The sequence below is a fragment of the Podarcis pityusensis genome, assembly GCF_964106645.2.
Source record: "Podarcis pityusensis genome assembly, chromosome: 12".
Taxonomy (NCBI): Eukaryota; Metazoa; Chordata; class Lepidosauria; order Squamata; family Lacertidae; genus Podarcis; species Podarcis pityusensis.
In genome coordinates, this window is record NC_138037.1 from 4,481,449 (window position 1) to 4,497,454 (window position 16,006).

At 48.2% G+C, this 16,006-nt stretch overlaps 1 protein-coding gene across 1 annotated transcript in view; it reads right to left on the reverse strand.

Moving 5' to 3' along the window:
• Positions 1-16,006, reverse strand: part of LOC308459095 (tumor necrosis factor receptor superfamily member 16-like) — a 54,847-nt gene that overhangs the window by 14,027 nt on the left and 24,814 nt on the right. The window contains exons 2-3 of the mRNA XM_080974192.1: positions 12,405-12,537; positions 10,545-10,928 (exon numbers count right to left, since the gene is read on the reverse strand). Coding sequence (XP_080830318.1) covers positions 10,545-10,928; positions 12,405-12,537 — 517 coding nt within the window. The remainder of the gene's footprint in view (positions 1-10,544; positions 10,929-12,404; positions 12,538-16,006) is intronic.

Sequence of the window (16,006 nt, forward strand, 5' to 3'; positions counted from 1 at the left end):
GCTGTCTCTGCAACTGTTGGTGCCGTAGGAATGATGGGCCGATGATTCTATAATATCCTCTCTGAGGCTCCTTTGTCACAAGCAACTGAGCACATCCCATGTATTTAAAGCACATTAAAATGCACATGCCCCCCCCCCAAGAATACTGGGAATTGTAGCGCTGGGAATTGTAGCTCAGTGAGGGGTAAACAACAGATGCTGTGATTATTCGAGGAAGGAATGTGCTTTCAATGCACAGTGTATAGGCAGCCATGGGGTGTTAGGGGGGCAATAAGTCTGGTAGTCTAGGGACGCAGGTGGCGCTGTGGGTTAAACCACAGAGCCTGAGGCTTGCCGATGGGAAGGTCAGCGGTTTGAATCCCCACGACGGGGTGAGCTCCCGTTGCTCGGTCCCTGCTCCTGCCAACCGTGCGCTGCTCTGGTTCGCCAGAAGTGGCTTAGTCATGCCGGCCACATGATCCGGAAGCTGTACGCCGGCTCCCTTGGCAAGTAGATAAATAGGTACCACTCCGGCGGGAAGGTAAACGGCGTTTCTGTGCGCTGCTCTGGTTCGCCACATGCTGGCCACATGATCCGGAAGTTGTACGCCGGCTCCCTCGGCCAATAAAGCGAGATGAGCGCTGCAACCCCAGAGTCGGCCACGACTGGACCTAATGGTCAGGGGTCCCTTTACCTCTACCTTTAAGTCTGGAAGGGGGACACATCATGCTCTTCTGGGGCAGTTTGTCGTCCTTTGGTCTCCAGACTGCACTCAGCTCTCACCTGTGCCTTCCAGGAGCTGTGACACGCGGCCACAATCCTGGGAAACGGCTTCGACTGGCTGGCTAAACCAGGTGATGGTGGCTGATGGGTCTCAAACCCTCAAAGAGTTAGGAACTTCGCCTGCATGTGAAGACAGGCTCTGATGGATGGAGCAGACGAGAACAAGAGTTGGTCCAGTGGTCAAGAAGGCCAGTTTCTGTTCCCAAAATGGAAACAGCAACAAACCAACCTATGGTCACGTAAAGCATCCTCAATAAAAACACGAGACGTAAGCAGCTGTGTTCTTAGATAAATAAGGTATACTATTCATTCTATCAAATTGTAAATTTCAACAGAAGTAACTTACAAAGTTCAACAAACGAACAAAGCTGAAGACCCAGTGGATCGGATCATTCTCTAGTCAGTTCATGCATAAGGTCCATCTATGTAATGGTGTCTATTCCACCTGTCTGTTCATAAAGTCCAAACAGTCAACATGAAAGGTTGTTACAGTTCCACAAAATCCTTTCACAGAGTCTAAGACAAGGATTTCTGGAATATTGGCCTTGTTTTGCCGTCTTGGGCTTCATCAGAAGTTAAAGAACATGTGTGATATTACAAGACAGTAGATCTTATGGCATAGTAGTCGCTGTGGTATACAATGAATAGTACAGTGGTGCCTCGCAAGACGAAATTAATTCGTTCTGTGAGTTTTTTCGTCTTGCGGTTTTTTTCGTCTTGCGAAGCACGGTGTCAGAAAAGTTTTGGAAAAGCTTCAAAAATCACCAAAGTCTTCAAAAACCTCAAAAAAGGCTACCACACCGCGTGCTATGAGTTGCTCCTCGAAGTCAAGTCGCAACTGTATTAACAGTTTTAAGAAAAAGGAAACAAACTTGCAAGACGTTTCTGTCTTGCGAAGCAAGCCCATAGGGAAAATTGTCTTGCGAAGCAACTCAAAAAACCAAAAACCCTTTCGTTTTGCGAGTTTTCCGTCTTGCGAGGCATTCGTCTTGCGAGGTACCACTGTATACCTTATTTATCTAAGAACACAGCCAGTTACATCTCGTGTGTTTACTAAGGATGCTTTACGTGACCATAGGTTTGTTTGTTGTTGTTTTATCCAAAATGGAAACAGCAAGAAGTCCCAACGAAAGAAGAGTGGCAGATGAAGATGATGGACTTTGCAGAACTGGTGAAGCTGGCAGGAAAAATCCGAAACCAGCACGTATTCAAGTATTCCAAAAGGACTAGGGTAAATTTATACGATGTTTGAAAGATCATTGTAAGCAATTAACATCACTAGCAGGGTTGTCTGAAGACTTGCAATGAGAAATTTTCTATCTTTATTTAAATTTTGAGTCATTCTGTAATGAGTGTAATTAGAATTGGGAAACGTATAAATGGCAATGATATAAAGGTTAATTTTGAAAGTCAACAGGCTCTAAGAGCCAGAGCAGTACAGTGGTACCTCGGGTTACAGACGCTTCAGGTTACAGACTCCGCTAACCCAGAAATAGTACCTCAGGTTAAGAACTTTGCTTCAGGATGAGAACAGAAATCGTGTGGCAGCGGTGGCAGCGGGAGGCCCCATTAGCTAAAGTGGTACCTCAGGTTAAGAACAGTTTCAGGTTAAGAACAGACCTCCAGAACGAATTAAGTTCTTAACCCGAGGTATAGTGGATAATGATGATGTGAATGTAAAATATTAATTGGGGGGAAATAAAAATTATAGATAGATAAATAGAGATAGATACAGTGGTACCTCTGGAAATGAACGGGATCCGTTCCAGAGCCCCGTTCGCATCCTGAAGCGAATGCAATTCGCGTCTGTGCGTGCCGCAATCCGCCGCTTCCGCACATGATGTCATTTTGACCGTCTGCGCATGCGTGAGCGGCGAAACCCGAAAGTAACACATTCCGTTACTTCCGCAACCCGAAAACTCTCAACCTGAAGCAACTTCAACCCGAGGTATGACTGGAGAGAGATAGATGACACGTGCCGTAGAGCAAATGATGATAGAGGTCATCATCTTGGGAAGGGAGCCTGTCTAAGAGAAGGAAATATCTGATCCTAAACCTCTGCTAACTTGCAGGATATCATTGGGAGTAGGAGAGGCTAAGAAGTGAAGCCTACATAAATCCAGACTGGGGTCCCTAAGGCAGTTGGATGGCGCCTTGTACGCCTCCTTCTGGCAGCCAAGCAGGTGCCCAACATCTTACTCTGTTTTTCTCAGTGAAGCTGAGAGGAGGGTCTTGTTGTCTGGGCAGCCCAGGACCTCCAGACTCACTGCCCAGGCTTGCACCCCTTGGAGGTCGCTTGGCTGCCGCTATCGCAGCGGTTTGTCTCAACCCCTGGAAGCGCACTAATGTCTCTGCATTTTGTCCAAGAGGGATTTCTTGTGCGATCCTGATCTAAACCTGTCAGGAAGGTCGAAAAGTAGCTTTGCGGGGAGCCTAGTGGTAGGGCCAGCTCTGCCGTTATCCCAAAATCAGGACGATGATGGAAGTTGTAGTCCAGAGACGCCTGGGACAAGGGGCACAGGTTCCTCAGCCCGGCTTTGAGTGTGGCCGTTGTTCCGTATATCCATAGCTGTCAACTTACAGATTTGAAAATAAGGGAACAGCAGCTTCGGAAATAAGGGATCAGCAGCCAAAATAAGGGATTTTCCGAACACAGGTGTGTCCGAGCCAAAGGCAGAAAGCCCAGCCAGCAGCCAAACAAAGCCTCAAGTGGTGGTTCCCACAGCGCAGCAAGCCGGCAAAGGGGCTGCGGCAAGGAAAACCACCGTCACCTCTCTGCTGGGAAGCGCTGAGCAAAGGCGAGTCCCCAGGCAACACGGCCGATTTGATCGGCACAAGGCATGCAAGTTCCACCCCCCCAGTCGTTCTTAGACTCCTTATTGGGTGAGCAAGGCAGCCAAGCAACACAGTTGGAGCCTCCCTCCTCCCTGGCCGGCAGGGAGGGAGGGAGGGAGAGGAGCTGCTTCCTTTGAAACCCGGGAAATTTAAGGGACATCATCAATAAGGGACAGCAGCGGGACACGGCGCAGGGATAAGGGAGTTTCCCGCCAAATAAGGGACGGTTGACAGCTATGCGTATATTCCAAAATCCACAGTATGAAAGGTCCAGCATTCATGAAGGCCATGTCCAGACCTCTACCCAAAGCCATTTGGCCTCGTTTCTTCTGCCTCTGTGCCCTAGCGCACTTTGCTTGCGACGTTCACAGCCAAAGGAGACGATCTGACGGTTGTCTCTGCCAAAGCGAAGTGAAGAAAGGGAATCTGTTCTCTCTTGCAGAGAAACAGAGAAAATGAAAGCATTTTGGGGGATCGGAGGGGGGGAATTGCTGTAAAGCTCAGGCTATTTCCTCAAAATAAAAGAAGCTCTCTTCTATAGTAGCTTTCGGACATTTTATTCTCATTCTGAGCGAGAGCTTGATGTCAGCTTGCTAAAACGTAGAAGGCGAGTTTATTTTTTTTCTTTGCAAGAATAAGCAAGATTTGTCATCTAAAGCAAGCGGTGGCGAGGTTACACCAATGTGGTTAGGGTACTGGGAGACCGGGGTTCAAATCTCCGCTCAAGCTCACCGCGTGACCTTGAGCCGATCAATCTTTTCTACCTCGCAGGGTTGTTGTAAGAATAAAACGCAGAAGGGGACAAAGTATACCGCCTTCAGCTACTTAAGAGGAAAGGTGGGGTATGAATGTCATAGTAATTTAAAAAGCAGGACAGAGGATTTTCCATCTGAGGGAAGAACCTCGAAACCTGGAAAGGCGATGGGCTCTCCTTCGTCGGAGCTTTCCAAACAAAGGTTAGACAGCCATTTGTCAGGGATCCTTAAGCTACGATTCCTGCATTGCCGGCGGGTTAGACTAGATGATCCTTGAGGGTCCCTTCCAAATGTACAACTCTAGGATTCTACGGTTGATACATCCGCCAGAATTCAAGGTTTGGGGATCTGGAAGGACTTCTGAATCGCCGCACTTTTGCAGAAGCAACTTGGGGTCTACTCACCGGGAAAGTGCAAAGACGCTTTTGATGGAAGATCCCACGCCCTGAGAAATGTTTGGGGGGCAGAGGGCATTGCCAGCCTTGCCTGCAGAGGCCAGGGATTGAATTTGGGGTGTTCTGCAGGCAAGGACGCGGGTGGCGCTGTGGGTTAAACCACAGAGCCTAGGACTTGCAGATCAGAAGGTCAGCGGTTCGAATCCCCGCGACGGGGTGAGCTCCCGTTGCTCGGTCCCAGCTCCTGCCAACCTAGCAGTTCAAAAGCGCATCAAAGTGCAAGTAGATAAATAGGTACCGCTCCGGCGGGAAGGTAAACGGCGTTTCCGTGTGCTGCTCTGGTTCGCCAGAAGCGGCTTAGTCATGCTGGCCACACGACCTGGAAAAACTGTCTGAGGACAAACGCTGGCTCCCTCGGCCAGTAAAGCGAGATGAGCGCCGCGACCCCAGAGTTGGCCACGACTGGACCTAATGGTCAGGGGTCCCTTTACCTTTACCTGCAGGCAAGGAAGTGCCGCTCTGCAACTGATCTAAGACCCTCACCCCCCAAAAAAGTATTCGCCGGCCCTGCCGGCTGACATTCTTCTACCTAAGAGATGCAAAGTTTTGAACCCGGGACATTCTACATGCAAGGCAGCTGCCCTTCCACTAAGCAACTGGTATCAGAGCCCATCCCTGGTTCGTATATCCTCACAGCGAGAAGAAGATATTTAGCTCCCCCAGAATCAGAGCGTCTCTGCAAATGTAGTAAACAGGAACCTGACACTTTGCACATATTTTCTTTTCTTGTGATTTTGGCATTTATGCCAGGAGAAAATTATTAGAGGCCTTACAACTTAATAGGCAGATTTCTATGCTACCAGTGGTTCAGGAACTGTTTTCGGACAGGAATGATCAAATTACTTTAATAGTGGCTGGATTTTTGAGTGCTGTCCATGTAGAAAGACTGAGCCATTATAAAGAGAATTAATGGTTCTTAATTGATCGGGGATTCGATAGTGCTGTATTGTATTATTTATGCAAATTTATTTCCTCTGGAGTCGAAGATCTGACTGGGACAAACCTTGTTATGTTGAGTTTGTATTTTGCACAATTTGTATATGGTGTCTGTTTGATAATGTGTGGTTTGCTATGCCTAATAAAGGATCTAACTCAAAAAATATCCTCACAGTAGCCCCCAGGAAGGCAGCTTAAAAGTAACTCAAACCCTTAGGCTATCCAACCCAGTATTGCAGTGACTGGCACCAGCGCCAAAGGCCCAGGCTTTCAGACCGTGAGGCTTTCCCAGCTGTTAGGGAGACACCCTAGACAGCATCTTAAAAAGCAGAGATCTCACCTTGCCAACACAGGTCTGTATAGTTCAAGCTCTTGTTTTCCCAGTAGTGATGTATGGAAGTGAGAGCTGGACCATCAAGAAGGCTGATCGCTGAAGAATGGATGCTTTTGAATTCTGGTGCTGGAGGAGACTCTTGAGAGTCCCATGGACTGCAAGAAGATCAAACCTCTCCATTCTGAAGGAAATCAGCCCTGAGGGCTCACTGGAAGGACAGATCCTGAAGCTGAGGCTCCAAGACTTTGGCCACCTCATGAGAAGAGAAGACTCCCTGGGAAAGACCCTGATGTTGGGAAAGATGGAGGGCACAAGGAGAAGGGGACGACAGAGGACGAGATGGTGGGACAGTGTTCTCGAAGCTACCAGCATGAGTTTGACCAAACTGCAGGAGGCCGTGGAAGACAGGAGGGCCTGGCGTGCTCTGGTCCAGGGGGCCACAAAGAGTCGGACACGACTAAACAACTAAACAACAACAACAACAGGGAGACACCCGGGGCTTAGCCTGGGGCCTTCTACATTCAAAGCAGCTGCTCTGTCAGGGAATTTGGGTTGTGTCCCCGAAATACTGGATTCCAGCTTAGTTGCAAAGCCTCTTTCAATACCGTTAATAAATTTCAAGTTTAGGGGAGTGAGAAAACCAGGGCTGAGTTGGAGAGGACAGAAAATCAGGGGAGGGGGTTTGCAGAGATGGGTATACATGCTGTTGGAAAACTGAATATATTTCAGGGCGGGGGAACGACAGGGATAATTCCTACAATATTGTTGATAGGAGACTCGTTCCCCCTGCTGTTCTTTTCTGTCCTCCCCGCAAATCCCACAAGGGTCCTGTCTCATTCCGGGACTCATTCACAGCCCCGTTTCTCCCCCCCTCCTCCCCACCAAACCACACAGAAAACCGCCCCCAGCCCCACGGCTAGGAGCGAGAGACGCTGTTCCAAAAGGCGGCGAACGTTAAGGAGCAAAAGCTTGAACGAACACGCAGAGGGAGGGGAGGTCGGCCGTGGAAACCTCTACGGTCTCGCCACGGAGGCCCCCACCCCACCAAAACTCTCCCATCCACACACTCCCATCCACACACTTCTCAGGGCAGCAGGGTGCTCAGGGAGGGTGAATTGAGCAAGGAAGATGTGAGAGAGAGACAGCCAGGGTAGGATTAGGGGCAGGAGCGGCGGACAAAAGGTGGATTAGCCGCAACCCAGGGAGACTCTGTTCTCGCAGACAAAAAACCGCAACTGTAGCTCCGAAACAAAGCTTGAAAGGCCTTGCGGGAGAGCGAGAGCAGCGAAGTTCACGGCGGCGGCGGACACAAGCGCTCCTCCCTCAGGGGAAAGTTTTCCTACAGTAGCAGCAAGATGGATGCCCAAATCAGCAAAGTCACCATCACCATCACCATCACCGATTATTTCTACACCACACATCTGGCTGGGTTTTCCCCAGACACTCTGGGCAGCTCCCAACACAATATTAAAAACACGATAAAACATCAAACATTAAAAACTTCCCTAAAGAAGGCTGCCTTCAGATGTCTTCTAAAAGTCAGACAGTTGTTTACAGTGGTACCTCGGGTTACAGACGCTTCAGGTTACAGATGCTTCAGGTTACAGACTCCGCTAACCCAGAAATAGTACCTCGGGTTAAGAACTTTGCTTCAGGATGAGAACAGAAATCGTGCTCTGGCAGCACGGCAGCAGCAAGAGGCCCCGTTAGCTAAAATGGTGCGTCAGGTTAAGAACAGTTTCAGGTTAAGAACAGACCTCCGGAACGAATTAAGTACCGTATTTTTAGCTCTATAAGACGCACCAGACCACAAGATGCACCTAGTTTTTGGAGGAGGAAAACAAGAAAAAAAATGTTCTGAATCTCAGAAGCCAGAACAGCAAGAGGGATCGCTGCGCAGTGAAAGCAGCAATCCCTCTTGCTGTTCCGGCTTCTGTGATAGCTGCGCAGCCTGCATTCGCTCCATAAGACGTACACACATTTCCCCTTACTTTTTAGGAGGGAAAAAGTGAGTCTTATAGAGCAAAAAATACGGTACTTAACCCGAGGTACCACTGTATTTCCTTGACATCTGACAGGAGGGCGTTCCACAGGGTGGGCACCACCACCGAGAAGGCCCTCTGCCTGGTTCCCTGTAAACTCGCTTCTCGCACGGAGGGAACAGCCAGAAGGCCCTCGGAGCTGGACCTCAGTGTCCGGGCAGAACGATGGGGGTGGAGACGCTCCTTCAGGGATACAGGACCGATGCCGTTTAGGGCTTTGAAGATCAGCACCAACACTTTGACTTGTGCTCAGAAACGTACTGGGAGCCAATGTAGGTCTTTCAGGACCTGTGTTATGTGGTCTCAGTGGCAGCTCTCAGTCACCAGTCTAGCTCCCGCATTCTGGATTAGTTGTAGTTTCCGGGTCACCTTCAAAGGTAGCCCCACATAGAGATCATTGCAGTAGTCCAAGCGGGAGATAACCAGAGCATGCACCACTCTGGCAAGACAGTGCGCAGGCAGGTAGGGTCTCATCCTGCATACCAGATGGAGCTTGTAAACAGCTGCTCTGGACACAGAATTGACCTGTGCCTCCATGGACAGCTGTGAGTCCAGAATGACTCCCAGGCTGCGCACCTGGTCCTTCAGGGGCACAGTTACCCCATTCAGTCCCCCACACCCATCTGCCCCCTGTCCCCCCAAAACAGTACAAGTCTTCCATGGGGAGCTTTCCCCAAGTCAGCGCCCTCCAAGTGTTTGGGACAATGGCCGGTTGATGGCAGTTGTAGCCCCAAACAATGATTTAAATAAGAAATTCGTGGAAGAGAGGGCTATCAAAAGCTACTGGCCAGGATGGCAATTTTCTGCCTCCACAGTTGGAAGCAGCAATGCTTCTGGGTGAGAGTTGCTGGAAACCACAGAACGGGAAAGGGGTCCTGTATTCGAATCCTGCTTTTCAGAATCCTGCTTGGCTCCTGTGAGAACAGGTTGGACCACCAGCCTGATCCACGAGGGGAAGAGGGAAGTTCATGGGAAATCACGGAATTCTTCTTTTTGTTTTGGGTTGCTTGGTGATTGTAAATTTGAAAATTAAATAAATTTATATATAAAGAAGGAGGAGGCGCTTTTTGTGTTCTTGTTCCGGCTGAATGATAATGTTCTTGGCAAACCTTGGACATCATTAACCGAGTGTACAGGATCATTTAAAAAATATTTAGGCATTCTCTGAACGTTTTACAATGTCTTCAAAGTTTCAATTTGCCTTAAAAAAACCCCCAAACCTGTATGGTTTTGCTGTCTGCAGCCCTAGGCTCCTTTGGAGAGGAAGTAGGAAAGACATTTAATAAACAGGTATACAGAAATGGCAATACTTGGAATAAGAACCTCATTTTGGGGGTGCAAGTTTGGCTTATAAAAGTGCAACCTTCTCTATAAAATAATCTTTAACGTATGTTCATTCGGGGGCAGCGGGGTGTGTGTATGTGTGTGTGTGTGGAGATTGCTCTACTAGCTGGAATAATGGTAATACCCAGATCCTCAGCTTTTGTTTCTTAAAAGTTATAAGCATCTGTAGGACCTGAGATGTGAGGCAAAATGTGCAGATGCCATTCTAAGTTTTTGTGTGTGAGAGAAGCTGCCTTGCTCCCCAGTTTTAGTGCTTCCAAAAAGAGGCTTTTGCACGGCCACTGTGCAAAAGATGGGATGGGGGTGAGCTGGAGTGGTACCTATTTATCTACTTGCACTTTGAGGTGCTTTCGAACTGCTAGGTTGGCAGGAGCAGGGACCGAGCAACGGGAGCTCACCCCGTCGCGGGGATTCGAACCGCCAACCTTCTGATTGACAAGCCCTAGGCTCTGTGGTTTAGACCACAGCGCCACCCGTGTCCTGGAGGGCAGAGAGGCACCCTAAATAAAATAAAACCAGCTTGACCTTTCTCCCCTCGCGCCCATAGCTGTCAACGTACAGATTTGAAAATAAGGGACCAGCAGCCTCAAAATAAGGGATCAGCAGCCAAAATAAGGGATTTTCAGAGCACAGGTATGTTCGACTTCTGAGCCCCTCTGAGCCAAAGGCAGAAAGCCCAGCCAGCAGCCAAGCGAAGCCTCAAGCGGTGGTTCCCACAGCACAGCAACCCGGCAAAGGGGATGCAGCAAGGAAAACCACCATCACCTCTCCGCTGGGAAGCGCTGAGCAAAGGCGAGTCCCCAGGCAACGTGACCGATTTGATTGGCACAAGGCATGCAAGCTCCACCCCCAGTCGTTCTTAGACTCCTTATTGGGTGAGCAACGCAGCCAAGCAACGCAGTTGGAGCCTCCCTCCTCCCTGGCCGGCAGGGAGGGAGGGAGAGGAGCTGCTTCCTTTGAAACCCGGGAAATTTAAGGTACATCATCAATAAGGGACAGCAGAGGGACACGGCGCAGGGATAAGGGACTGTCCCGCCAAATAAGGGACGCTTGACAGCTATGGTCGCGCCTATGTACCTACCCATGCACAGCGTGTCGGAGAGAGGGGTGCAGGCCTGGATCATGACCTCGTTTTTGCCGCACGCTTGCCGGCAGGGCTGGCAGGCTTCCAGCGAGCTCTTCGACTCCGAATAATAGCCATCCGGGCACCTCTGGCACATGGCATCGCTGCTGGGGCCGCAGGGCTTTGTGGCTCCGTAGCCTTCGGGGCAAACTTGACAAGGGAGGCACTGCCCGATGCCCTGGGTCCCGTTTCCAGCAGGGAGGTAATGCCCCCGGGGGCAGCTGGCGGTGCAGACCGTGTCGTGGGCAGGGCTGCAGGCATCCAGCAAGAGCGCTTGGCTCGGACACACCGAGCAAGGCTGGCAAGGCTCCGTGGCGCTGGCGACGGAGGAGAACGTCACACCTGTGGCGGAGAGAGGAAGGCTAACGTTAAATAAGTAGGAGTTCTTGCTATTACCGTATTTTTTGCTCTATAAGACTCACTTTTTCCCTCCTAAAAAGTAAGGGGAAATGCGTGTGCGTCTTATGAAGAAGAAGAGTTTGGATTTGATATCCCGCCTTTCACTCCCTTTAAGGAGTCTCAAAGCGGCTAACATTCTCCTTTCCCTTCCTCCCCCACAACAAACACTCTGTGAGGTGAGTGGGGCTGAGAGACTTCAAAGAAGTGTGACTAGCCTAAGGTCACCCAGCAGCTGCATGTGGAGGAGCGGAGACGCGAACCCGGTTCACCAGATTACGAGTCTACCGCTCTTAACCACTATACCACACTGGCTCTTATGGAGCGAATGCAGGCTGCGCAGCTATCCCAGAAGCTAGAACAGCAAGAGGGATTGCTGCTTTCACTGCACAGCGATCCCTCTTGCTGTTCTGGCTTCTGAGATTCAGAATATTTTTTTTCTTGTTTTCCTCCTCCAAAAACTTGGTGCGTCTTAAGAGCAAAAATATGGTAAATGTACCAAGAAGAAAGCACACCAAGTAATCAGGCCAATGTAAGTTTCAGTAGTGGGAGTGGTCCCTACTCACAAATCAATAGTCAATCGTAACAAAAACTAACCCATTCAAAAGTATGTATTCTGACATGGATTACAAACTCAAATAAAGATTACAGATCCTAACAGAGATTACAAACCTGGCTTCTAATCCATAATTGACTCCTGCTCTAGGATTGAAACTGAGTCTCCATTTGCAAGCTGATAAGTTATAAGGATCAACACTATTGTCGAGTGAAAAAGAGAAAATCTTTGTAACTAATTATTGTGTTATACATATCTTTATGAGTTTGTAATCTCTGCTTGTAAAATATTAAGATTATACCAGCAGGAAAGAGTCTTTCTGCAAAAAAATAAAAATGATTTAAATCGAGTCTTACTGTCTAGTGATTTAAATTGTGCTTTAAATCAATTTGATTTAAATCAAATCCACCCTGTTTACAACACATTAAAACATCAGATAAAACAGAATCAAGCTTCAAGTGAAATAAGTCAGGTCCTTCTCTAAGGGACATTTTGCTTTCCCCATATTGATTTGCCTACGTAATTTATCTAGTTGGCTCATAGCAGAAGGCTTTGCTCTCTCAGACACTGAGGTCCAGCTCCGAGGGTCTTCTGGCAATTCCCTCCTTGCGAGAAGTGAGGTTACAGGGAACCAAGCACAGGGCCTTCTTGGTGGTGGCACCCTCCCATCAGATGTCAAGGAAATAAACAACTCTCTGACTTTTAGAAGACATCTGAAGGCAGCCCTGTTTAGGGAAGCTTTTAATATTTGGTGAATATTTTAATATTTTGCTGGAAGCCGCCCAGAGCGGCTGGGGAAACCCAGCCAGATGGGCGGGGTATAAATAATAAATAATAATAATAATAATAATTCCTCTGCCACTTACTTTCTTGACATGGCTCACACTTGGTGTTGGCACTCCCGCAAGGAGCAGCCACCCCAAAACCTGGGGGGCAAAGGTCGCAGCAATCTCCGGCGGAGGTGAAGCGCCCGTTTTCGCAGCGCTGACGGGCCCAAACCTGGAGAGGGTAGAAAGCGAGATGCGCGGACGTGATGAGTCGGGCCAACGGAACGGGATAGAGTCCCACGCCTGCGGCCAGTATCTCCATGGCACAAAGCCATAGCCCCCGCAATCATCCCAGGAAAACTGGGACGCCCTGTTTTTTTCTCACGAGAGAACGGTGGCCATTTTGGGGCGCCGCAATTTTGCACTGCGATTTTCCACCGGAAATACCGTATTTTTCGCTCCATAAGATGCACCTAGTTTTTAGAGGAGGAAAACAAGAAAAAAAAAATTCTGAACGAAACAATGGATGTATGATTTTTGTGGTTCATGCTGTGGCCACAGACATGTGATCTGCTAGTGAATTTGGGGTGACCCAATGCAAAAATCCTGAGGATCCATGGGCTTTTACCTCCCCCCTCCCAGGCAGCCTCCACTAGCATCCCTTATCTCTCTTCCCATCCCACCGATCAGCTGTTTCCTTTCAATACTCCCTTCCCTCACCCCGTCGTGGGGATTCGAACCACCAACTTTCTGATCGGCAAGTCCTAGGCTCCGTGGTTTAACCCACAGCGCCACCCGCGTCCCTATTGTGTTAGTTGCCTCCTAAATGGTAGAATCGTAGAACTAGAAGCGATCACATCGGTCAAACCCACTGCAACCCAGAAATCTCTTTGCCCAATTTGAGGCTTGAACCCACAATTTTGAGATTAAGAGTCTCATGGTCATCTAGTTTATTATTCTCCATGTGTTTCTATGGCCCTTTTTTAAAAAACCTTTCCAGTTGGTGACCACAGTACAGCGGTACCTCGGGTTACAGACGCTTCAGGTTACAGACTCCGCTAACCCAGAAATAGTACCTCGGGTTAAGAACTTTGCTTCAGGATGAGAACAGAAATTACACGTGGACTATGCAGAACTAGATAAACTAACAGGAAGGATTCAGAACTGGCGGGACCAGAAATTCACGGAAGACTGGAGTAAATATACGGACTATTTGAAAAGTATTTGTGAAGATCAGACAACGTTTGTAGGTTTGCAAGAAGTTTTGTGAGGAGTATTATTGGAATTATCGCAAAAATGGAAAAGGGGAAGGATGATTTGTTAAGAGATTTAAAGGCAATACAAAGTTAAGAAATGCATAAGAAGTGGTTAAAACGTTGGATCATCAGAGGTGCTGATGGAAGTCTAAAAAGATTGTATAAGTGATAAGTTTTGTGGTACATTTTATAATTTATATGTTAAAATCAATAAAAAATTATACATATAAAAAAAAGAGAACAGAAATTGCAAGGCAGCAGCAGGAGGCCCCATTAGCTAAAGTGGTGCTTCAGGTTAAGAACAGTTTCAGGTTAAGAACGGACCTCCGGAACGAATTAAGTTCTTAACCCGAGGTCCCACTGCACACCTCTTGCAGATAACACAGTTTAACTATCCGGTGTGCAAAAAAAGTTGCAGGAAAATAACCTCCAAACCCAACTTTTTTTTTTTAGCAAGACCTTGGTTTCCTGGGATCCAGGAATTTGCTGATTCCTCGATCTGCTGGGAGGATTAACCGATCTCGCCGCGTACCCTTTGGCCTGCTGGGAGAGCCAGGCTCCAACCCCTGAACTTTGGAGACTGTGGGGCAATTCTTCTTCCTAGCCTCCCCCCCCCCCGGAGGGTCTCTATTAATAAACTTTGGAATGCAGGCATGTTACACACCGACACACCTCTCTCAGACCAGAACTGGGCGGTTGCAAATGCGAAGGCTCACAGCTGGCAGACGCCAAACTTTTTTCCATCCCAAAGAGAGAGAGAGAGAGTGGAACAAAAACGCCCGTGTTCTTTGCTCCGCGGAAGCATCCTGCCCCCATCCTGACACTCCCCGCCTGCTTTGGAATCCCAAAAAATAAAATATAACCCTGTTCCAATTAAGCCTAAACCTGCCCTGTCACTCCCCTCTGTTTTCGGAGTTAGACGAATCATGTTACAAGGAATCATCAGATCCATACTTTTTTTGCACAACGCAGAGTTGGGGGGAGGAGTGGGTGGGTGGAGAGACCCCCCCAGTCTCCTCTCTCTCAAACAGCAAGAGGCTCTCCTGGAATATCTCCTCCCCTCTGCCCCCCCCCCCCCGAGCCAAGAACAAAGAAAATTAATTGGCTAGCCTTGCATCTGGAGATACTTAATTATTGCAAGGCCCTCTCTTAAAGGCAGAGCAGAAAATTGCAAGGAGGCAGGGGACGAGAATCCTGTTCTCCAGCATGTTTTGTGTGTGTGGTTGTGAGGTGGTTTGGGGGGTCTACTCCCTCTCCTAACAGCTTGCATGTTTCGGAGGAGTTTGCAGATTAGCCCCAGACAGGTCTCTGCAATTCCCACCTCTCTGCAAGCAGGTGTTCAGAGTTTGACGGTTAACCTTTGGTTTGCTGGCTCCCGGTTCTTTCTTTTTTCCTTTTGGCAGGCTGGTAAAGTTTGAGGAAGCACAAGACGGTGACCTTGAGCTAACCCGGGATAAAGCAACTGGCTGGGGAGCCTTAAAGAGATATAAGCTTAAGACCACCCTGCATGCTGTAGTCCAGGTCTTTGTAAATGCGAAGCACACCACATTGCAATCAGGGTTAGAAATTCGCCGGTTAATTGCATTAATCTCCCATCTTTTTCTCCAAGGGGTGAATGGTTCATGTTAATCCCTACAATGATCCTATGAAGAGAGAAACTCACTTCATAGGATCATTGTATATCACACAGATATACAGTGGTACCTTAGTTTAAGAGCGGCTTAGTTTATGAACAACTTGGATTAAGAACGCTGCAAAGCCGAAGTAGGTGTTTTGGTTCATGAACTCTGCCTTGGAAGCGGAATGTGTTGAGTGTGTTCTATTTGTAAATTGAGTCCCCCGCTGCTATGGGAAAGCACACCTTGGTTTAAGAATGCTTTGGTTTAAGAATGGACTTCCGGAACGGATTAAGTTCATAAACCAAGGTACCACTGTATAAACTAGGCGCCAAACGGCTCCTTTGATGGCAGAAAGTGAGGAGGAATTAAAGAACCTTTTAACGAGGGTGAAAGAAGAGAGCGCAAAATATGGTCTGAAGCTTAACATCAAAAAAACGAAGATCATGGCCACTGGTCCCATCACCTCCTGGCAAATAGAAGTGGAGGAAATGGAGGCAGTGAGAGTTTTTACTTTCTTGGGCTCCATGATCACTGCAGATGGTGACATTAGTCACAAAATCAAAAGATGCCTGCTTCTTGGGAGAAAAGCAATGACAAACCTAGACAGCATCCTGAAAAGCAGAGACAACATCTTGCCAACAAAGGTCCGTATAGTTAAAGCTATGGTTTTCCCAGTAGTGATGTATGGAAGTGAGAGCTGGACCATAAAGAAGGCTGATCGCCGAAGAATTTATGCTTTTGAATTATGGTGCTGGAGGAGACTCTTGAGAGTCCCATGGACTGCAAGAAGATCAAACCTCTCCATTCTGAAGGAAATCAGCACTGA